This window comes from Nelumbo nucifera, chromosome 7, assembly GCF_055504915.1.
Source record: "Nelumbo nucifera cultivar China Antique chromosome 7, China Antique-T2T, whole genome shotgun sequence".
Taxonomy (NCBI): Eukaryota; Viridiplantae; Streptophyta; class Magnoliopsida; order Proteales; family Nelumbonaceae; genus Nelumbo; species Nelumbo nucifera.
In genome coordinates this window covers 34,754,933-34,779,097 of record NC_142655.1, presented here as the reverse complement: position 1 = coordinate 34,779,097, position 24,165 = coordinate 34,754,933, and the positions used below count along the sequence as shown (strand labels likewise).

The 24,165-nt window shown below is 39.0% G+C and overlaps 1 protein-coding gene and 1 long non-coding RNA gene across 4 annotated transcripts in view; one reads left to right on the top strand and one right to left on the bottom strand.

Moving 5' to 3' along the window:
- Window positions 1–1,595: 1,595 nt before the first annotated feature.
- Window positions 1,596–24,165, bottom strand: part of LOC104598323 (uncharacterized) — a 59,894-nt gene continuing 37,324 nt past the window's right edge. Inside the window, exons 2-3 of the long non-coding RNA XR_735358.3 lie at window positions 3,210–3,298; window positions 1,596–2,027 (exon numbers count right to left, since the gene is read on the bottom strand). This is a non-coding gene — a long non-coding RNA (uncharacterized LOC104598323). The remainder of the gene's footprint in view (window positions 2,028–3,209; window positions 3,299–24,165) is intronic.
- Window positions 1,946–24,165, top strand: part of LOC104598324 (FAD/NAD(P)-binding oxidoreductase family protein) — a 59,954-nt gene continuing 37,734 nt past the window's right edge. For all 3 annotated transcript variants that reach the window (XR_016078669.1, XM_010260344.3, XM_010260346.3), the window contains exons 1-6: window positions 1,946–2,081; window positions 2,232–2,331; window positions 2,825–3,005; window positions 9,571–9,643; window positions 9,746–9,925; window positions 23,746–23,843. Coding sequence is in view for 2 of the 3 variants with exons in the window: in XM_010260344.3 (XP_010258646.1) it covers window positions 2,039–2,081; window positions 2,232–2,331; window positions 2,825–3,005; window positions 9,571–9,643; window positions 9,746–9,925; window positions 23,746–23,843 (675 nt within the window). In the remaining variant the exon portion in view is untranslated. The remainder of the gene's footprint in view (window positions 2,082–2,231; window positions 2,332–2,824; window positions 3,006–9,570; window positions 9,644–9,745; window positions 9,926–23,745; window positions 23,844–24,165) is intronic.

The window sequence follows — 24,165 nt, the reverse complement described above, 5'->3', positions numbered from 1 at the left end:
AACCCCGGGCTGTTTCTCACAAAAGACTGCTCTGATCACAGAAATCTCCGCCCATTGGATCTCAATCTTGCTCTTTAGCCCATTTTCCAACACTTCCCACACCAGTTTTCGTTTTCCATAGTAACATTTCGCTACCAAATCACCTTCGTATTTCGACATTCTCTCCCAATTGCCGATTCTGATAAAGGATGTTGGGAAATTTGAATCCTTCATTTTTTCTGCAACTAGTTGTGTAACAAGTTGATCTGTAATCATCCTTGTATCCTTGAGCATATGGTTATATTCAAAGTGGTAGTGGATAGAGCAGAATCGCACTTTGCTGATACAGTCTTACTCTGTAGTGGTAATGACGCAGTCTTACTCAGTTTCAATCCAAGAGGGCTAACTTGGTGAGAGACATTCGACAGGTCAAGTGATCCACGCTATTGTTGATCGAATTCCATTAATTTAATATGCTTTGGGTCAGTTCCTGAAGATTTAAACCCATCAACAACATCGCCTGTATCAACAATGTTTTTTATTAAAGCCATCTATAGCAGAAAACCCACCAACCCCATGTTCTTTGTCGCTCCAGAAAAATATCCCTTGAGACCCAATTATCTGTACCATGACTTACTCTACATCCAAACCAAAACTCAGTTATTATCTTGACGATGACGATGATGACCCAAAAAATATCTCTCGATGAAATTCTCTGTTCTAATCTACTTTGACGATGACGACCCAAAAATCTTGGAGAAAGATACGATGTTTTACTTTTTCACTAATTTTTATTTTTAATTATTTTGATAGAAATAATAAAATAATAGATAATTCATATGTAAGGGAATAAAAACATTTGGATGAAAGAAACGTTAGATGGGACAGGAGTGACACAGCTATTAAGGTGCTTACTCATTAATTACCTAACGTGCCTACTACATCCGGACCTGGTATACCCACCCCTCTGGTCATATTGTCTTCGTGGGGGTATTTTTTTTTTATTTTGCTTAAAGGAGGGATTTTGGATTTTTATAATCCGTACAAGCATGGATAGGGTATTGGGCTAAACCCCATCCTCCTCGCTCATATTGTTGGAAAGCATATGAACTTTATCTATTAAGTGTTGAACTTAATAATAAATTATATATATATGAAAGATAATTGATAATGTGTTTTTTACAAGTCTTAATTAAATAATTGAAAATTTTGTTGCTCTTATTATTTTACTTATTTATTATTTAAATATAAAAATAAGTAAGAGAAAATTAGATGCGAATTCTAAACTCAACATGCGTTATCCTTAAATGCGGGGAGGGTTTTGTATTTCTATGTGTGGGGAGAGTTTGGATTCTCAAAATCCAACCCAATATAGATTTTGGAGCAAATATGGATTGGAAGGTTTAGGGAGGCGGGTAGAGTCTAGAATTTACAAAACCCACCATATATATCGACCCGAATGGTTGAACTGTTGACCAAAATCGGTGACCAAAGTGGTTCCATTTTCTGGGTCAATTTTTAAAACCATTGAGGTTGTGTTTGATTCCGTGGACATTTATTGAAAAAATGACACCACATCAGTAGCACATAGGTGTTAGTGTTTATTGCAAATAAAGTAAAATAAAACAAATGTTTGGTTTCACTATTTATCAAATAAATGATAAAAAACTGAAATATTTTGATTTTTGTACACCTAGCATTTGGGGAAACATCAAATTCAAAAAATCAAATGTTAATGTTGCATGGGTATTAATATGAGATAGAGAATAAAAAAAAAAAGTCCAATTAAACAACAAAAACAATACAAATGTTTAAAGTGAAAATATATAAATAAAGTTTTAAAGTCAAAAATTACAAATAAACGCCCCATCCATAAACGCCAACGGAAGCCCAACTCAGTGAAATTGGACGGTTATTGCCTTTATGGCTTTCATCCCTTTTGACTTCGACCCTCAACTGCCACCGACCTCATCGTGTGCATGAGTATCTCATCTTCAAAGAGCCTCATAGTTCCTTGTTCCGGAGCTTTGCCATTTCTGCAACTCGATCTGGAGGAGACATGAAAAGTGTCGTTAACAAGGTTGCCGTGTTGGGGTGTGGAAGTAAGGATTTCTTCAACTTCGTATCCAACTTATTTCTGATGTATGGAAAGCTAAAATGGAAGTGGATATGCGTCCCGTGCATACCTTCTACAGTAGGTTCTTTTTTTTTAATTAATTAACTAATTAAGTGATAATTTGTGTGGGTGCCAGTATCCGGCGCCGTATGTGCTTCTGTTCTGGCCAGAAATGGCGTATCCGTCACTGTGTTTGAGTCCGGAAGAGGCCCCGGTGGCAGAATGTCCCAAAGGAGGTAACTTTGTGTTTTCTTTTAATTTTATTATTTCTAATTTCTGGGTTTTATTATTTTATATTAGTTATTTTTATTATTTATTTTACTTTTGGTGGGATGTAGGGGGATCTTTCTTTCGTTTGTTTCGGTGGGATCTGCCATTTTTTTCTTTTTAAGCGAGCTGGGTTTATTTGTAATCCATTTTCTCTCTTGAATTTCATTTTCTGTAAATTTCTTTCAGCTTAGGAGGTTCATTATTTCGTTATCTTTTTTCCTTGTTACTTTTGATAGGAGATTTGCCTCTTAATTATTTTTATGACACATTTAATTTAAAATGTTTTATTCGATGGCTTGTATTTGTTTTACTAAAATATTAACATAATTATAATGATGTTTATGTTGAGTTTCTGACATCTAATGCTTTGCAATCGTTTATTATCTTAAAATTTAGATTTCGTAGTTAGCTTTGCCTATTTTCTTGCCTATTTTGATTTCTCTCTGTATTTCATATTAGAGAAACTACGGAAGATGGGAAGGAACTCTTCTTCGACCATGGTGCTCCTTTCTTTAATGTCAGTGATAATAATGTAATGAATCTAGTCCATGAGTGGGAAGCAAGAGGTCTGGTTGCAGAATGGAAGGAAACCTTCAGATCTTTTGACTGTATCTCTTGCAAATTTGTTGACACTGAAAAGGTTTACAATAAACCCTTTTTGTTGAATATTTTACTGATCTTCTGTATATGTAGATGGAAGTTCCTTTGGAATCATTAACAATAAATCTTCCCATAAAAAAAGATTGAAGTTCCTTTGGAGATGCACAAAGGCCGCAATTTTCAGAGTGTTTGGGAACATCGAAATACTTGAAATTTAAACTATAAAAGAATATTGGGTGCTTACAAGAGAAGAGTTCCATACTGTGGCCGGAAGAATCATGTTAAACATTGATGGCCATTCCAGGGGCAATCCAGGCTCCCTTCTGGGTGTGTCTGTAAGAACAAATGGAAACATCATTTATAATATTCATGGCATATAGGTGAAATCGGTGCAATAAGAGCAGAAGTGAATTTTATTCTTCAAGTCTTAAAACTGGGTTTTGCCTGGGATTTAGATAATATACCAGTCAAAAGGGTCTTTGAAGTCATAACCAGGTGGAAGCAATCAGCTGAGGATGGACTTTGAATACATAGGTGCACCATTAGAGAGATTAGGTCCTTGATGTACAGAATCAATAGCTTGTTCAATGGGATTACAAGTTTTTTAAATGCCTTAGTGGGAGTGGGTAGAGAGTGTCTTTATTTGGGAGGTTTTGGATTTGGGCTGATTGTGCTACTCTTTTCTATTTTTTTTTCTCTGAGTTTATGTAGGAGTTTGTGCTGGGGATATTATCTTGTATTGCTTTTCTTTCTTTGCTTAAATGGGGTTAATTCTACCATTAAATCATATAAATGAAGTCCCTTTGGTGTGTTGCTGATAAAAAACAAAAAGAAAAAGTAGCATATATAGCTGTTTAAAAGATGTGGTGGCCATTACACTAGTTGACATATTTGTGGTTCCAAGTGTCGTAGACCGTGCACGTGGTTGTGATTGACAGGATGGCCATTTCCCTTCTATTTTTTATGCTTTTCTTGCTGAGTGTTAGTTTATTTTGATTGCTGCTTTGCTTTTAAAACCATCCTGCTGGGGTCCATGTGTAGTGTGATCCCTAATGTAGTATGGCAAATTTACAATCTAAGGGGTAATACCAGAAAGTTTACAATCTAAGGGGAAGGGATGAGGTATCTTGCTTATGGTGCATTTGGAAAGAAAGAAACCGAAGGATTTTTGAAGGTAAGGAGAAGGTTTCCCCAATTATGTGCTGATATGTATAGCTTGCTTATGGATTGATTTTATGTTCTTAGAGATTTCAGGTATTTACACAGTAGAGATTTGCTTTTAATTGGAAGGACACTTTGTCCATAGATGGTGGTTTATTGTAAAGCTACTGTCTTTTTCTATGTTCATCCTTTTCATTTCATACCAACAAAACTTTTGATTACCTCATTGTTAAGTGGTGAGTGAACAGGTTTCAGATGTCACAAATGATCTTGATTCACCTCATATTGGACTCAACTATAATCCCTCCAAAAAATCAGCCAATAAATAAGAGGTTTAATGCTCCTAATTTTAGTTTTATCAAGTGCTATCTTATCAATGTTATATTTTTCTAATGTAAGTGTTGTCCTATTCTCGGTTGAGCTTGGAATTCAAGTCTATGCTGTTCCATATTCAATTTTAAGCATGGCTACAGATGGTTGCTAGATTTTTTTAAAAAAGTTGGCTAACTATTCTACTTTCATATGAAATTTCATAGATATGTATACATAACTGTTGTAAATGCTAGGCATACAAGTATTTACATTCATAAAAGGCTAACTAGTATTTAGACATTAATTTAGCACAAACAAATAAGTATAAACTATTAAACTACATATAAAAACATGTTTTAAATATGTAAGTAAATATAATGTTTTCTACCTTACCAATCTGTAAGTAGTATTGCTCATTATCCTTTCTGAGGTCAATTTAAATAGTGTTCTCATGTATATTTATCTATTAAATATCGTGTGCATACAATCATACATGAATAAAAGCAAATACAAGAATACTTCTTTTGTGCATGTCTTTCATTCTTAATTTCAGGGAAAACTTTTTACTTATCCTATGAAAAGGGGAGGATAAATCACATAAGCATGTAATTTATTTTGATAATAAATAGAAAGTTTCATTAGAAAAGGAAAAAGATACAAGAAAAGTTGATAAAGAAATCACCTGAGAGAAGAAGCAACTGTAGCCAAAAACAAAACAAAACAAAACCGACACCCCTCATTTAGAAACACCCAAAACAATCATCCCCATTACCAAAGCTTAGATCTCAAACAGCATGAAGTGAAGTCTCTGGTGACCTGCAAGAGCAGCCCATATCAGCCTTCACAGCACAGTACTCCAACTAATGAATCCACACACCCAACTCCAGATCTTTCACCCTTTTCCCCAACCCATAAAAGACTTTCTTGCGAACTCTTTAGCACTCAAGAAAAAGGGATCTAATGTTTTACTTATTTGAACTACCTAATCAATAACCATTTTAAGTCGATGTTTTTCTCTATATGATTAACTTGGTCAAAATTCTCCTCGTCTTCTTCTTGCATCTAGGAAGCTTCCTCTACTTATTTATATTCTTTCCCTGCTTATTCTAGAAATGTCTTATTAGAATTTGCCACAGAGAGCTTTGAAGTCGATCACATAGACACATTATCAGAATATTGTTGCATCTGATCAGATGTCAAACCTTTGCCAACAACCTTATAATTTCAGGCTTTGTCCTTCACACCCTTTCTTGTATGAATCCTTTTAAACTTATTATGGGCCTGCCCCCTAAAGACCATTTTCAACTGGCAAAATTCTTAGTTACATTAACTAAACGAAAATTATTTGTTTATTTTGGTCTTCTCGATGAGAGTGTTTTTGTCTCTTCTTCTAGGCTCTTTAGTAACTTCATTTTTACTAACTGCAATCCTCTTATGAATTTGGTCTTCTCCCTGTCTTCAATATATGTCTGAATTATGACTCTTGGAGGTGTCATCCATACGGACCATACCTTCATTTTCATCAATGTCCTCTGGACCACTCCTACCGATCTCCAAAGAATGAGGTGAAACCTCACCATTCTCAACCAGTTTCTTAGCTAAATGATTGACTTCTGCAGTTTGTACCTTCTAGCATAGTGGCACAGAAAAAGCCAGTTATAAATCCTCCACACAAACCAGTGACACATAAGTAGCCTCAACAACTGTTTCTCATTAAGTCTACCAGATTCAGCCACCGATGCCACCTTGCCCTCATCATGGAAGGCATCCAAATGAGCTGCATCATTGGTGAGATCAACCTTGGACCACTGGACATTGATATTAGTCTCCCTTGATACTGCTGTCAATTCTCCTCAAAAGACTTCAACTGAGGCTCAAGACAAGTATCCACTGAGATCATTTTGTTTGAACTTACATTTTGACTTTCTTCAAGCAAGTTATGATCGGGTGACTCCTTTATTGGATTGCCATCGTCATCTACTACTGTTGTGTCCCAAATCTTGGTTACTTGATCAAACATAGTAACCACTGACTCCTATTTCTCCTTCTCTTCCCTGGCTTTCTCCTTTTCTCTAAAACCTCTTGACTTCCAGTAGCCTCATCTTCTCTGTCTCACCACTTTTTTTTTTTTTTGAATAAAATTCCTTTTTTTATCCCTCACAGCTTTAACTTTTAAATAATGTCCTGTCCTGCTCTCCTTCAATCTCTTACTTTTCTTTTTAAGTGGTGGGCCCCACACTAACTTTCTTCTTTTGACTGACCCCATTGTACTGACACTAAACTTCTCTCTTGACCTGTAAAGAGACTTTTTCGCTGGCCCTTTATGCAAGCCAACACAACTACTTAAATGAGTCTTCCATGTGTCTGCCATCTGATCTACTTTACATCCTGACCCAACCCTTATGAAAGCACCTGCTGTGACTTTGGTTGCAGCATCTCCCTCCCCATGAAACAAAGATAGGTCAGCAATGGAAATAAATTCGAAACATCACATGAAGTGCTTTTTAATTTCAATTTCTGGCATGCCTGTGTTTCATTGGGGGGTTGCAAGGGAGTGCTGTGACCATGGTCGCAGCAGATGTAGTTTCAACTCTTACCATCCCTCTTCATAATCCATTTGATCTAAGTTCTGAAATTTCTTGAGTAACTAAAATATCTCACCTTTTTCTTAAGGTGGCATACCTTTTTTGAAAACAATCTAACACTTTGCTTTAGCATACCCTAATTTAAATCTTTAACCACATGTTTCAATTTCCCTTCATTTTTTTCTGGGTAACTCTTTGGCTGAAAGGATTTTTATCTGAAACTCCACATAACTTTTCTGTGATCCTCTTAAACTTACCCCAACTTTTAGATACCTCCAGGAACCCCCTGGTCAGACATTCTCTGTTAAAAGACAAAACAGTTTTTGCAAGATTACCATAATACCCTCTGTTCATCTCTGGCCTTTAAACCAAAATACCTGTAACCATTCACTTGATTTAGAGGTGAAGGCCAAATATTAAAACCTATTTTTTCTAAGGAACAAATGAGAAGATGAACTCAACCATTGATGGGCTGTGAAATGAGAGAACATAACATAGTGGAAAGAAATGAACCAGGGGTATTTTTATCATAAACAATTAGTTAGTAGGTTGATTTATTGATCAGGGTTAATTTTGTCGTTAAATAATTTTAATGGTGCATGTTGACCATTTCTGTCATAGTCACTAATGTTGAAAGGGGGGTTCTTGATTGAGAAGTTGAAAAATAAGAGTAAGTTTAAGAGAATCCCTGAAAAGTTTGGGAGAGTTTCAGGAAAAAGCCATGCCTAACTTACATTTTTCTCTCTCCACCAACCAGTTCTTCATCTTTCTCCTTTCATACACCCTTCATCTTCTCCATCACACCTTCAGATACCGATCCCTATGAGCTTACGTTGCTCAACCTTCCAGCATCAGATGTCCACTCTAATATTTTCTCTTTGAAGTTTCTTAGAGACTTAGACTCAACACAGTTTGGTCTTTCCCTTCCACCAATAACTTTAATTAATAGTCTTCACGTGCAGAAGATAACATAATACCAGATGGGGTTTGAAAAACATCTTCCATTTCGATACAAATTCTTGCCTTGTCTACCTGCTCCCAAGTTGCCAAGTTCTATTTCTCCAATTCCAATCAATCTTTGAAAATCTCCCAACTACATTTCCAATCACAGTGAAAGTTTGCATGCACCAAGCATGTAATGGAATCCTATTCATGTTTTTTTCCATGTAATTCTTCATCCTGGTGCTCTTCTCAGGGCTCCCACTGATGGATTCCATTGACTTAAATGTAACTCAGGCAATCTGCATTGATCTTTTTTGAACTCCAAGACATCTTCCACCTCTGTTAAACTGTTGAACATAACAAGGAATAATCTTGCGTTAAGTCTTCCTACCTACAATGGGTCGTGTAAACTCTACTCCTCTACCATCCAATTCCTTACCTTCTTTAAGTCAGCATATGCCCTGAGAAACCTTCCGAGTAGGCAAGCCTGCAGCACCTTCAACTGCTGAGGAAGTTTTCCAGTCCCAGCAAACCCAAACTCTGGCCTTTAATGAGAACAGACTAGCTTTTTTCTCAGTGCCCCTTCTCATGATTCATATACATTATCATTATCAGCTTTTTCCTGTAGCCCTCTAAGGCATAATTTACAGCCATGTTTCATGCATACATTAAAGAAGCCACCTACTTGTGCGGATAAAGAAGTATTGCTGTTCACATGCTATTGTCTCAATGGATGCTGATCTGGTGGTCAAAATAGCTCCGCATGATTTGCTGCATCACCTTTTTCTATTTTTCAGGTTTAGTGACAAGAGAAATGCTATCCCTATGGGTAGGTCAAATTATATTTGCATACTGTATCCTTGAAGACTGGCTATAGTGTATCATTTGACCCCTAATGTTTCAAACAGAACAATGCCATTGCATTTGACCCCAAATGATGCACCAGATCAATGGGGTTAAAGGCCACTATATGCAAATATGGATTAACCAAAATGGGGTATGGAGCTGACATAAACAAGCAAACTCGGGTATGTTTATTAGAAAGGAAAATAAATCAAGAGTGTAAATGTTGTTACTAGGAGAGGAAAGGTTCAATACAAAATGGGGTATGGAGCTGACATAGACAAGTAAACTTGTGTATGTGGTAATCCAGAGGTTTCCCTAATTAACAGAGGCTACGTTTGGTTATTCTGCTCCAAAGAATCACTATTTGAAGAATGGCATTTGAGTAAAAAATTATTCTTTCTTGAAGCTAAATTTTAACTCTAAATAATCAATTCTTGGAATGATTTTTGAGCCTAAAAAAGATTTAGTTCCAGGAATTTTCATACGCCCAAACATAAAATTGTTCTTAGAATTGCAAAATTCATCAGAATTAAATTTCTAAAAGCATGCCAAACACACCTCTGGATTAGTTATGCTGGCCATCCATGTGGCTGGAAAGAATGGTGGAAGAACAGTTTACATGTAGCTTATATGTGCTAATTTTCTAAATATATTGAAGAGATAGAATTTATATGAATGAATTTATTGTAGGATGGATTGGGCAAAAAACGTTTTGGTCTCCCAAGAATGAATTCAATTTGAATATAAGTTTTTCTGTAGGATGGATCAGGCAAGAAATATGTTGGTGTTCCAGGCATGAACTCTATTTGTAGAGCAATGTGCCATGAGGCTGGTATACATTGATAAAAATGCATTTTCTTTTGTCAGCTAGCATTTTATATATTAAATTCTAGGATACAAATGCATGTTTTTTTCCTGCTCAACTTTTCTTCAGGAGTGGAAGCAAAGTTTGGAATTACTGTTGGGAGATTGGAGTGGTTGGATGATATAAACTCGTGGTCGTTAATTAGTTTGGATGGACAAAATTTAGGCCATTTTGATGGTGTGGTGGCATCAGATAAAAATGCAGTTTCTCCAAGGTTTACAGGTGTCACAAGACGACCTCCACCTTTAGGTTGGTTCTCTCTCTCTCCTTTGTGTGTGTGTGTGTGGTTTGGATGGTCACTATATTGTTAAAGGAGGCTACCCTATTTTTGATGATATAAAACTATTGATCTATCAGAATTGGTATCAGCGCCTTGTATTTTTAGGGGGATCCTCTTTGAGAGAATGAATAATTCTACTAATTTTAGAAGTTTTCCTTTGAGAATTTAATAATTGATGTACAGTTGAATGCAATTTATCCTGTGAAGTAATGTCATTTATCTAGTGGCTTATAAGTCATTGACATATTTAAATACCTAAAAAATATTGAATAAAGATGTCTAGAAGAAATGGGCAAATTAAGTGTAAGAAAAGGGGGTAACAGGGTGAAGAAAAGTAGGGAATGATGAGGTTTTCGTGGGGCTTGAATGAAAAGGCTTTTAGGGGGCTCTCTCCTACCAATAATATGGGTCAATTTGCGCCTGAGGCGCAAGGCGAGGCGTGCGCCTTTTTGAAGCAAGGCACAAAAATACTGTTAGTGGTGTTAGTGAAGGGGTATTTCGGTCTTTGTACTTGTTGAGAATGTTGATGTGTACTGTTATGTTAGTTCGAGTGCCTCTTACTTAAAGAAGGGCACTTAAGTCTTTTCCAATAAGTTAATAATATAATAACAGGTCTGACCGAATCTAGGGATAACTTTTTCTCTAATTCGAACTAGCCTTTCTCTCTTTCCTCTCTTTCCTCTCTTTTCTCTCTTCTTCTTTCCTCTCCTAGTTCTTGCTGTTTACTTTATAGTCAACGAACAAGACAGAATTCTAGGGCAGGTCAAACTTCAACATGGTATCAGAGCGAGGTTCAACAAATCAGACTTGCTAGAATTCTGTCTTCTGCGCATTCGAATTAGGGTTTCTCTTGGGTTCTCAGCTGTGAGTTGGAGATTGGGAAAAGGGCTGAAAAGGAGTGATCGCCCTCTTCCCTAGGAGGTTCCTATGCCTCCGATTGTGTCGTTGGTGATTGGTTGTTGTGGTTTCTAAGCCCTAGTTAGGGCTGGTACGTGTGGTGCAGTGGTGTCTCAGCCCTTCGTGTGGTTGGCCTTCAGGCGATGTGGTAAAGTTTTTTTTTTTTATGCATATTATCTATTATGGAATACATGAGAGGTGTAGTACAATTCGCATGATGGGTTTTCAGATTGCAGTATGCTAGGGTTTATGCTAGGGTTTATTCTGGTTTGTGTGTGATTCGAAGGGCAATAGTGTATACTTAATGGTGAAACTTCCTGTAGCTGTGGATTAGGGTTTGTGGTGTTGCAGTTTTCAACATTTAATACTGCTGAAATCAGTGTGCAGATTTCGATGAGTAGGGTTTGTGGTGTTGCAGTTCTCAGCATTTATTACTGTTGAAATCAGTGTGCAGATTTCGGTGAAGTGTCTGTGTGTAGTGTGCAGTGTGCAGTGTGTAGTGCTCATAATTCAGTGCTCAGAATTCAGTGATAAGGGAGTTCGGCAATGGCAGATAATAGTGATAGTAAACCTAGTGTCATGATATCTACTGACTACTTGAATGTCCAAATGACCTCCATTAAACTGAATGGAGAGAATTATGTCCCTTGGGCCAAGTCTGTAGAGGTTTTTCTAAAGGCGAAGAAGAAAGTGAAGCATATAAGAGAGGAGAAACCCCCCGCTAATTCTCAGGAGTATGAAGACTGGGAACAGGAAGATGCACAGATCATTACATGGTTGTGGAACAGTATGGAACCCAAAATCAGTGTGAACTTCATGTTTCTTGACACAGCCAAAGAGGTGTGGGATCATGCTAAGAAACTGTATTCAGGTCAGGATAATACCACTAGGGTATATCAACTGTATTAGGAATAATTCAATCTGCAACAGGGAAATCAGAGCCTTGAGGAGTACTATGCCAGTGTGAGGAATATCCGTAATGAGTTAAATGTCTATCATCCTCTCACTTCTGATGTCAAAGTTCAACAGCAACAGCGAGAGCAGCTTGATGTGACACGGTTTCTGGTGGGGTTGAAGTCTGAGTATGAACCAGTACGAGCCCAGATACTAGGGGAATCTGCTCTTCCATCTTTAGAGGAAGTGTTTGCTCGTTTTCGGAGGGCTTCCATTGGATCTATGGATTCTAATGTCTCCGATAAATCAGCATTTGCAGTGTCGAGAGGTCGATGTGGCAGAAGTGGGGCTCGAGGAGCCCAGCCTAGCAGGAGTGGTAGTGGTGGATCTACACATATCCGTGGTGGTGGTCGTACTGGAGGCAGAGATTCAGGGGGAGCTCGTGGTAGAGGACGTGGCTCGGGTCCACGGAAGTGTACCCATTGTGGTTTGGATGGACATACCATTAACTACTGCTATGACTTACATGGTCCTCCCTCGACGTGGGCCAACCATACCATGACTAGTGACACCAGTTTCAGCTCTAGACAGGAGAACCGGTCAGCTGACCTGATGCCTTCTACTCCCTCAGATGGTCCAGGCAAGGAGATGGTGAGTGTTCCTCGGGATGAGTATGAGAGGTTTGTTCAATCCAAGTTGCAGCAGAACACAACTTCCTTTGCACACTCAGGTATGGCTTGTTTGGCATCCACACCCAACCCCTGGATTATTGACTCTGGAGCCTCCGATCACATGACGGGAACTCCAGGTGTGTTTTCATCTCTCACTCATTGCTCAACATCACAATCTGTTACCCTTGATAATGGCTCCACATCATCTATCTGTGGTGTTGGTGATGTTGACCTAGACCCTGTATCCCTATCCTCTGTTTTATATGTACCTAAGCTTCCATTTAATCTTATGTCTGTTAGTAAGCTGACCAAGTCCCTTAAGTGCTCCATCACATTTTACCCTTCTATGTGTGTTTTTCAGGATCTCAAGATGGGGATGAAGATTGGTGGAGGGCATGAAGCCGGTGGACTGTATTATCTTAATGGTGGTGGACGAACGTCAAAGGCCCTTCAGTCATCCATTTCTCCTCTCCAGTGGCATTGTAGATTTGGTCATCCTTCGCTGAAAGTGTTGCAGTCCTTAGTCCCTTCATTGAGTCAACTTTTTGTTTTAGATTGTGAGTCATGTCAATTTGGAAAACACCATCGTGTTCCCTTTCGTTCTAGGGTCGATAATCGTGTGTCGAGTCTTTTTTCTTTAATTCATTCAGATGTTTGGGGTCCTTATAAAGTGATGTCATATAATGGATACCGATATTTTGTTATTTTTGTTGATGACTGTTCAAGAATGACGTGGCTCTATTTAATGAAAGAAAGAAGTGAATTATTTGCCATCTTCCAGAAATTTTATGCTGAGATCCGCAATCAATTTGGCGTTCACATCAAAGTTTTCCGTTCTGATAATGGTCGTGAATACTTACTTGTCTTCGTCTTTTCAAGAATACTTGGACCAACATGGCATTATACACCAAACTTCATGTACCTACACTCCGCAACAAAATGGGGTTGCTGAGAGAAAGAACCGCCATCTTGTAGAAACGGCACGCTCCCTCATGCACCACATGAATGTTCCCAAAATCTTTTGGAGCGATGCAATGCTCACCTCTTGTTTCTTAATTAATCGGATGCCCATGTCTATCCTTGATGGTCGTTCTTCTTTTAGTGTCTTATTCCCCAACATGTCTCCGTTTCCGCTTTCTCCTCGGGTATTTGGGTGTGTCTACTTCATTCATAATCTAGGTTCCAGGACACTGACAAGTTAGATGCACGTTCCCTGAAGTGTATCTTCCTTGGCTATTCCCGAACTCAGAAAGGGTACAAGTGTTATCATCCCAGTTCTCGTCGTTCCTTGGTGTGTGCTGATGTTACATTCTTCGAGTCTACTCCGTTCTTCGTGGGGTCCGATGCTGCTGCTTCCTCCACATCACCACCTCCTCTTCCTCTTCCTGTGGCTGATCCACCTCCTCTGGTTCCAGTCATGCCTACGTCCTTGCCTCCGGTGCCACCGTCGATTGACCGTCCACCCATCCGTCATGTGTATACACATCGCCCGCGTGTACCGGTTGCAGCTCCTCCAGCTTCATCACCGTTGACAGATCCAGCTCCAGCTCCGACACCAGCCTCCGACCTAGATCTTCCTATTGCCTTTCGGAAAGGTAAACATACTTGCACCCTTCACCCTATTTCCAATTTTGTTTCACTTGCCCACCTCTCCGCCTCCCATCGCCAGTTCATATCTTTGTTATCCTCCGTGGTTGTTCCTAAGGATGTCCAGGAAGCCTTTACCTCTCCAGAGTGGTGCCGTGCTATGGAAGAAGAGCTCTCTGCTCTGCATCATAATCACACTTGGGATCTCACCGCTCTTCCTCCTGGGAAGCAGGCTGTCGGTTGTAAGTGGGTGTATAGTGTTAAGTACTTGCCAGATGGTCGTGTTGAGCGCTTGAAGGCGCGGCTGGTTGCCAAAGGGTACTCCCATACCTATGACATTGACTACACAGAGACATTCTCCCCGGTTGCTAAGATAGGGTCAGTTCGTGTCGTCATCTCCCTTGCAGCTATGTATGATTGGCCTCTCCTTCAGCTAGATATCAAAAATGCCTTTTTGCATGGTGATTTGCTCGAGGAGGTCTACATGGAGCAACCACCAGGGTTTGTTGCTCAGGGGGAGGATGGTAAGGTATGTAGACTTGAGAAGGCTATTTATGGACTTAAACAGTTCCCTCAGCATGGTTTGGTAGGTTCAGTGAGGTGGTCAAGAAGTTTGGTATGAAACAGTGCCAAGTTGATCACTCAGTCTTCAGTTTTGACTCGTCGGCAGGCAAAATAATATTGGTGGTGTATGTGGATGATATCGTTGTAACTGGGAATGATAAAATGGGCATTGACAGATTGAAGGCATTCCTACAGGAACACTTTCAGACAAAGGACCTTGGCAAGTTGAAATACTTTTTGGGCATAGAGGTAGCAAGATCTAAGCATGGCATTAATTTGTGTCAGAGGAAATATGTGCTTGATTTACTGGAAGAAACAGGGTTGTTGGGTACTAAACCGGCTGAGACACCTATGGAAACAAATACAAGGCTGAGCAGTGATATAGGTGAAGTATTAGAAGACCCTGGCAGATACTGACGACTTGTAGGCAAACTAAACTATCTAACCATTACTCGGCCAGATATTTCATTTGCGGTTAGTGTGGTGAGTCAGTTCATGCAAAAACTTCTGGTCCCACATTGGAATGCGGTGCTAAGGATTGTGAGGTATCTGAAAGGAGCTCCTGGTCGTGGTTTGCTGTACAGGAGTGGTGGAAAACTGGTAGTAGAAGGATACACCGATGCTGATTGGGCAGGTTCTATGTCTGATAGACGATCTACCACAGGCTATTGCACCTTTTTGGGGGGTAACCTGGTAACGTGGAAAAGTAAGAAGCAAACAGTTGTGGCAAGAAGCAGTGCAGAAGCAGAATATAGGGCCATGGCACATACTGCTTGTGAATTAATGTGGTTGAGGAACCTTCTACAGGAGATAGGATATGACATTAGTACTCCAATGAAGCTCTATTGTGACAATCAGACAGCGGTTCATATCTCTTCCAATCAGGTGTTTCATGAAAGAACCAAGCACATCGAAGTTGACTGTCATTTTGTGAGAGAGAAGGTGCTGAATGGGGTGATAGAAACTGCATATGTTAGTACGGGAAACCAGTGGGCAGACTTGTTTACAAAAGGTTTGAGTCAGGGGAGAGTGGACTACATATGTGACAAGCTGGGATTATATGATATATACTCACCAGCTTGAGGGGGAGTGTTAGTGGTGTTAGTGAAGGGGTATTTCGGTCTTTGTACTTGTTGAGAATGTTGATGTGTACTGTTATGTTAGTTCGAGTGCCTCTTACTTAAAGAAGGGAACTTAAGTCTTTTCCAATAAGTTAATAATATAATAACAGGTCTGGCCGAATCTAGGGATAACTTTTTCTCTAATTCGAACCAGCCTTTCTCTCTTTCCTCTCTTTTCTCTCTTCTTCTTTCCTCTCCTACTTCTTGCTGTTTACTTTATAGTCAACGAACAAGACAGAATTCTAGGGCAGGTCAAACTTCAACAAATACAAACAAAAAAAAATGCTAAAAAATGTCAAAAAATGTCAAAAAAGGTGAATGAGCCTAATATTTCCTCAATGTTTTTCTTGCAAAGAAAAATTGATCAAAATCAGTTTTTGAAAGCCTAGATCGAATTGCGGTTTCTTGGCAAACAAGAGAGAAGAAGAGAGAGAGCAAGAGTGTGAAAACTTCTAGCCTAGTTTGCCCTCTTCTCTTTTATCTCCTTATGGAGCACTCTCCTAATCTAGTTAGGAGATTATCCAAAGCTGATTTGGATTTGGACTCTATTAAGAGATAAACCTTATCCTCTTAAGAGGATAGGTGCTCCATACCCAATACCAAACCCAAATTTGACTCAAAGTAAGTTGTCATGTGACAACTTAATTAATGTTATTAATTTTGGGCCTTTGGCCCATTTACTTCAAAGACTCACGACCCAAGGCGTTGCATGGCCACTTTAGGCTTGATATTATATGGCGTGGGACCCCACAATGATCTCACACAAGCCCATATGGGTTCAGCCCTACCCCTAAAAGAGACTAGGCCGAATTCACTGCTCAGGGTAGTGAACCCCTGACTCAATTAGCATTGGTCTTGTTTGGGCCCAACATTTACACTTAAATGATCCTTGGATTCAACCACCCTATGAAGACCCAAGGATAAGTGACTCATGTAAGACAAAGCCCATCAGGTAATCAGCCCTGTAATGGTCTCTTACACTTAAACTCTTAGCCCATAATGATCAAACATTGCCCGATAGGGAAGGACCTCTCCCCTGGCTGCAAGGTAAAGTGCCTCTCTCTCTTCTCGGATGGATCCTGAGATTAAAACCTTTTGCAAACCTTTTACATAAAATAGTAGTATATATAACGTATAAATACTTTTGCAAAACCAGATTTCAAACACAGGTGACATCCACTACTGACAGTTTAGGTTTCCATTAGAGAGAGTGTAAACCTTGATATTCACTTTGTCTGACAAAGGGGCCGATCCTATCACTATGATCACCCACTTAGGTGAATACTTAGACTACCCTAACATACCCAGGTATTTGACCCTCAATGGATCTCACTGGTTGGCATATCAAAGACAACGCAGTCCAACACTTAGTGCAGTATTATAATCAAGTATGGGGTCACGTGTAACTTTCCAGTTTTGCCCATCTATCTCCAAGGTCCAGGACACAATTGGAAATTAGTCTGGGTTCAGTGCTTCTAATAAACACCCATTAGCTGTGTTTGGGGTCTAACCCTAGCAGCTAAGACAAGCTACTCCAACTCCTTGGCAACACACCAATGTCAGCCTTGTCAGGATAAACTCCCTAAGTCTATCCAATGACTGAGAACATTCTAAACTAACACAAGTCTCTTAAGTGTCCAGTTTAAGGGGTAATACATAGAAACATTACCAATATCAACATATAACAACAATGCACTTTATCTATTTACAAATAAATGTTTATGTACATCATTCTGATTGGAGCTAAGGGCATACACTGTCTAACACTGCTGAATAGGTGGAAGTCAGATGCAGTTTTCTTTCAAGAAACAAAGCTGGATTTAGTGGTGGCTAGAGTGATTAGAAGTAGGGGTGATCATTCTTGGCTTAGCCCGCCCCAACCCGCAAATTTCCAGGCATGGGCCTAGGTTTTTGTGTGCAATCCCAGCCTGGCTTGGGCCCACATCAAGCCCAAAAAGTTTTGGGCCGGGCTTGGGCCAAACACTTCAAGTCTGGCCCAACCTGCAATATAATATATATTTTTAAATATATATTATAACATTATATTATATGTTATATATACAAGTATATTTTATTTTATACTAAATGTTTATTATTTTATATAAGATATAAAAATTTTAAGTTTTAACATATAAATAAATATTAATTAGTTGACACATGTTAATACATGTATGAACACATGAGCCAATTCAAGTAGGTAAATTGTCCTCTTAGAAAAGGCCTTCATTTTCATTGCTTAAGTAATGTTGGACTTGGAAAAATACTCAATGGTAGAACTCATTATTTAGTGTTGTTCCAAGTTCCACATTGCTCAAGAATGGGAATGGAGGTCTTGCCTTCATCTATAAAAGGATAGGTAAGCCAAGCTAAACCAATTCTAAGAATTAAATGAGGCTCATGCCTTTTTTTGTACATAGGCCCAAGGCTTAGCCAAGCCTAATTTACCTTGGGCTTGTGTCATATTTTTTTGCATTTATTACATTTTATTTATTTTAAAATAAAATTTAAATTTAAATAATTAATTTTTTATTATTGGATGTTATACACCTAAATTCATTACTCATTAGGCTCAGAAAGCCTATAAGCCTGGCTCAGGCCTGTGTAGGGCCAGGTTTGGGCTTGCAAACTAGGCTCGGAGTGCGGGTCGGGCCAGGCCTGAGCCTAGGTTAAAGCACTTATAGTTACTGCTAAACCCGGCCCGAGCCAGCCCATGAGGTATTGTAGGGGATCTTTTAATTCTTTGGGACAGATTGAAGTGCAAATTGATTTCTTCTCACATAGGGGAGTATTCAGTGTTGGTGACCCTAGAATTTGAGGGAGGTTTTCAAGGGCAGTTTACAAATGTTAGATTCAGTCCACTAAAATAAAAAAATAATCTCTAATTATGGCAAGAAAAGAAAAAGGAGAAGGAAACAACAAAAAAGAAAGAAGAAGATGGAGAAGAAGGGAGAAGGAGATGAGAGTTTGATGTCTTGTCTCCTACCTCTCTAATCCTTTTATTAATCTCACTTAATTAGAACTAATTACAAGTCTGCCCTTAACTGGGCAACTAGCTCATCAACACACTTAAAAGAAATAGAAAAGATTAACAGGCCCATAAAGAAAAAGGCCCATTATCAAACAAAACATGTAAGAAGCACTAATAACAAAAAATAATGCACTAGGGCCCAGTTGGCCCAGTCTCTCTACAATGATTATGGTCCGATTGTAAACTCAGAGAGAGAGAGACTCTGGGAGGACCTTGCTGAAGCCAGAGGTGTGCATTCCATCCCCTGGGTTATAGGAGCGGACTTTAATGTAGTGAGATTTCTGGAAGAAAGGAAGGGAGGAACCCGGAGGACTAGGGAAGTGAGAAGATTTGCATTTTGTTAATCAATTTGACCTGATTGATCTTCCTCTGGTAGGGCCCAATTCACCTAGGCAAATAATTAGGAAAATCTGGTTCTGGTACAATTAGATAGGTTTTTGGTTTCTCCTGGATGGGAAGATACTTTCCAACAATTAAAACAGGTAGCTCTCTCATGACCTGTTTCTGATCATTCCCCAATTCAGTTAGTCTGTTGGAATCAGGGGGCCAGAAAGACTCCTTTCAAACTGGAAAATGCTTAGTTTGAAGAGGAGGAATTGGTTCCTTTGCTTACTCCAAAATGGATAGGAGCCCTATTTGAAGGAATTGGCTCTTTCATCTTTGCTAAAAAACTCAGTTTAATCAAGGAAACACTGAAATCTTGGAGGCAGGATTTCCAAGGGAGCTCAGAACTAGAAAAAAAGGATTTGTTTGGAAGTAACTAAAGAAGTGGATTTGGATGAAGAGGTTGGTTCTCATTATCAGAAGAGGAGAGAAAAAGAAGGTTAGAAACTAAATTGATTATAGGCAAGCTAGCTTATAAGGATGAGCCGAAGTGGAGGCAAAGAGACAAAGTTAATTGGCTTAAAGTGGGGGCTAAAAAATTCAGCTTTTTCCACAAGATGGCTAATGCTAGGAAAAAATTTAATCATTTGGAGAGGCTGGAATTTGAAGATCAGGTGGGAGAGTCTTGGACAGAAATGAAAGGCATAGCAACAAAATATTTCTCTGATCTTTTCAAGGAAAATTGGACTAGAAGACCCCTTCCTAGTGACCTGAATCTCAAAAGACTTAAGCTGATCAGCAAAGGGAGCTAGAAGCCCCCTTCTCAGAGGAGGAAATATGGCAAGTGGTAAAAAATTTGGAAATTGACAAGTCTCCTGGGCCAGATGGCCTTACCAACATATTCTATAAGAAGTGTTGGGAGGTGGTGAAAGTGGACCTATTGAAGGTGTTTTAGGATTTCTATCATAATGTGGCTTTAGAAAGAAGCTTGAATACTACATTCAAGAAGGTTGAATACTACAAATATCAAGGACTTTAGACTAATAATCTGCTGAATAGTTTCTACTAAATTTTGGCTAAGGTTCTAGCAGAAAGATTAAAGAAGGTCCTAAACACAGTGATAGTAAAAAACTAATTTGCTTTTGTTCTGGGTAGGCAAATGTTAGACATTGTGTTGGTGGAAAATGAACTGAGAGATTCAAGGCGAAGGGAAGGTAGGCCAGGGCTGTTATGCAAGTTGGACTTGGAAAAGGCCTATGATCAAGTTAATTGGAAATGCCTAGACTTTGTATTGGAAAGAATAAATTTTGGCCAGAAATGGAGGAACTGGGTGAAGGTCTGTATCACTTTTCCAAAATTCTTCAGTTCTTGTTAATGGTCAATTGGCAGGCTATTTTAAGAGCTTCATAGGTCTTCGAAAAGGGGGTCCCCTATCTCCCCTTCTTTTCATTTGTGTAATGGAGATCCTTGCTGCTTTTGTTGACCGAGTAGGGGAAAAGGGTTTGTGGAAAGGCTTTAAGACCAGTCCAGGGGGGAGATAAGGTACAAATGCTCCAATTTGCAGATGATACTCTCTACTTCATTGATGCTGATGTGGATCAATTGGGAGTACTCTTAGAGGTGCTGAGTTGGTTTGAAGTTGTGTCAGGGTTGAGAGTCAACTGGTCAAAAAGTATACTAATTCCAGTAGGAAGGATAGAGAATTTGGAAGCTCTAGCAGAGGTTCTAGCATGTCAAATTGGCTTTCTGCCTACTATTTATCTAGGGCTTCCTTTGGGAGCTAAGTGCACTTCCTCCCTAGTGTGGGATCCTATGGTGGAAAGGTTAGGAAGGAAGCTATCCTCTTGGAAAACCAAATATCTATTTTTGGGAGGTAGGATTACTCTCCTCAAGAGCTCCCTATCAAACCTTCCCTCCTACTATCTCTCTCTTTTCTCAATCCCAACAAAAGTGGCTTAAAGAGTGGAAAAGTTATAGAGGGACTTTTTATCGGAAGGATGGTAGGAGGAAAAGAAGATCCATTTGGTTAGCTAGGACCACGTTTATGCTCCAAAAGAAAAAGGAGGTTGGGGGGTCAGGAAGATGAAGATTTTCAATAAGGCCCTTTTGGTGAAGTGGATCTGGAGATTTGGAAAAGAAAGGGAAAGTTGGTGATGAGGCCGAGGGTCCCACTTGAAAGCAATGACAAGATGTTAGAGGCCTTGGGGTGTGGTCTCAGGGGCAAGGACTGTGACGATCAAGTCAGCCAAGGACTCAAGAAAGCTGAGGTGGAAGGAGTGCAATAGTAGTTAAGTAGTTAAGATTTCATAAGAGAGATACCTATGGCTTCAAGTCCCTATTTGGTTGAGGTCTCCCTAGTGTGAGCGCGGTGGATGCTTGGTAATGACTCCACACATTGGGCATCATTAAGCGGGAGGAAATTAAGGCGTAGACCATGTGGTTGAGTGTTACTCAATAAATGCACCGGGAGAGGCTCGGCTGAGGTCGTAACACTTGTTATTAAGGCTCTGTATTAACCCAGGTGTAAAAGGACGAGGGTGCCCCTGGGGTCCGTGAGATGATGAGATTACCCTCAGAGGTTTGCCACGTGTCATGAACCGGTGGCATGGTGAATATTGACTATATCAAGAAGCAACTATGGTGGTTTCTTTTTCTTTTTTTTTTCCTTTACGCTTTTCTTTTTGTACTTTCTTAAATTTTCTACATTTCTTCTTCACATGCCCTAGCTTCTTGCAATAATAGCATGTAATCCCTTTTTTCGACTTGGACCTTCCCTTGGATTTGTCACAGTGTTGTAGATTTCTACTCTTGTTTCTCCCCCAATTTTCTATAACAAGTGTTTTTCCTTGAGATTAAATGGATGCCTTTCTTCTTGTTTTTTTTATTCAACTAACTAGTTGTAACTTGACTAATTTGATCATCCCATCGAGTGCAGAGTTACTTAGAGGCACCACCAATGTCTCCCAACTATTTGACAAAGAACTAAACAACAAGGCTTGTAATTCATCATCCAACACAATTTTCATAGAGGAGAGCTGATTCACAATGTTTTGCATTTTATTCAAATGCTTTGCAATCGAAGTACCTTCCTTGAACTTTAAGTTCACAAGCTTCCTAATCAAGAAAGCTTTATTTCCTATTGTTTTTGTTCCATATAGATTTTCCAACTTCTTCCAAAGAGAGTGTGCCGATATTTCTATAGAAACATGGTGGAAAACACTATTGACACCTACAACTTTTCGGTCAAGTTTCTTCTATTACTCGATGGAAGTTCCTTCCGGGTTGGCTTCATCTCCTTCATTAGGTCCATACAGTACAACAAATCTTCCATTTTGGATTTCCAAATGGTCCAATTTTTCCCATTTAGTATAACCATATGACTTGTATCAGCATCCATTATTTACACAAACGAATTGCTCCAACTAAAACTTTAATACCATTTTGTTGGTGTTAAAACCCCTTATTAACAGTGCAAATCAGCAATTTACAATGCAAAGGAGAAACAATAAATAGTGTCCAATGAGGCAAATAATCAAACAACACAATAAGAGCAAAGGCACACCGGAATTTTTAACATGGAAAACCTTTCCAATGTGGAAAGGAAAACCATGGGGCACTAACACAGAAAATTTCCACTATCAACAGGAATAAAGGGGTTACAACTTCTCTAGCTCCAATTAGAGGATAGAAATTTCAAGAGACAAAAACCTCTCTTGGATATACAAAAAACCGAAACAAGATGTAATCAACCAACAAAATATAAGAAAGAGCTCACAAAACAAGCCTTCCAAAACCCTCTCCAAGACCACCATTTGAAGATCCAAGAAACCCACCAAAACTTGATGGAATAAGCACAAAACAATAGCCAAAATAATTGATTGAAGGCACTCTTCAGGTTGCAAGAGGGTTGAATCTCTTCTTCTCTTGTAAACGAGGATTAGCTTTTCCACTTTCTACACCAGGATAAATGAGGCTTGTAGAGAAAGCCATGAGATAGTGGAGAGTGGGTCCCACCATCCACTAACATAAAACCAAGACAAGACAATTTGTCTCTCTCTCTCTCTCTCTCACTAATGAGAGAATACCAAGATTCTCAAGCTTGATTTTGTCTTTTTATTTAAACTTTCTAAGTTATGTGTTGGGCAAGAGACCCCAACACGTAAATGGGTCTCACCTCCACGTGAGGGAAATAATGTCAACATGTCCACAGAATGAGTGTGGGAGAAATGTGTATGCTGAGAACTTGAGATGGAAAAGTGGAAAACTAGAAAATACATGGTTGGAAATGAAGGCATTCAAAAGAACCTAGGAGTAGCTCCAATAGGTGATAAAATGAGAGAAAGTAGGTAAGATGGTTTGGTCACGCACATAGAAGACCATTGACAGTACTTGTAATAAGTGATCTATTGCAAGTTGAAGGGACTAAAAGAGGTAGGAGTATACCAAAAAGGACATGGGTCAAAGTAGTAAGAAATGATTGAAACACTCATATTTTAAATAATACAAAATAATAACCTAGAGTCCATAGAGACAAGAATATTTCTACAACTTAGATGTGAGCATGACTTCTGTTGTGGTTTTGTGGTCTAATCTAATGATACACTAACTCATCTCTTACTATGGACTAAGTTACAGATTTGTTCTTTCTTTTGCATAAATAGATAGTTCAGCTTATAACATACATGTGGCTTTGGTTTCTCCAGATTTGTCTTTATTCCCGGAATTGGCACTAAAGTTACAAGATGTTCCTGTGCATTCATGTTTTGCTCTCATGTTGGCATTTTCAGAACCTTTAACTTCGGTAAGATATCTGACATTTTTTTTTGAGAAATAGGTTATCTTACATGAATTGCTGACCTAACCTAGTCCTTTTGGTGAACATGATACACAGAGAAAGGGATCCTGCTTAGTGGTTCTCGGGATAATGAAAAGTTTACATGATTAGAGTCTCATAATCTAATTGTTATCTGATTTCTTTGGTTTGACCACCTACTACTACCACTACCACTACTTAGCCTGTAGGCTATGTTACTCAAATACAAGAGGGACGCTATATGGACAGAATTTCTAAGATAGAATCCACACTAATAGTTGAAGCATCTCACATGGATACAAAACCTATA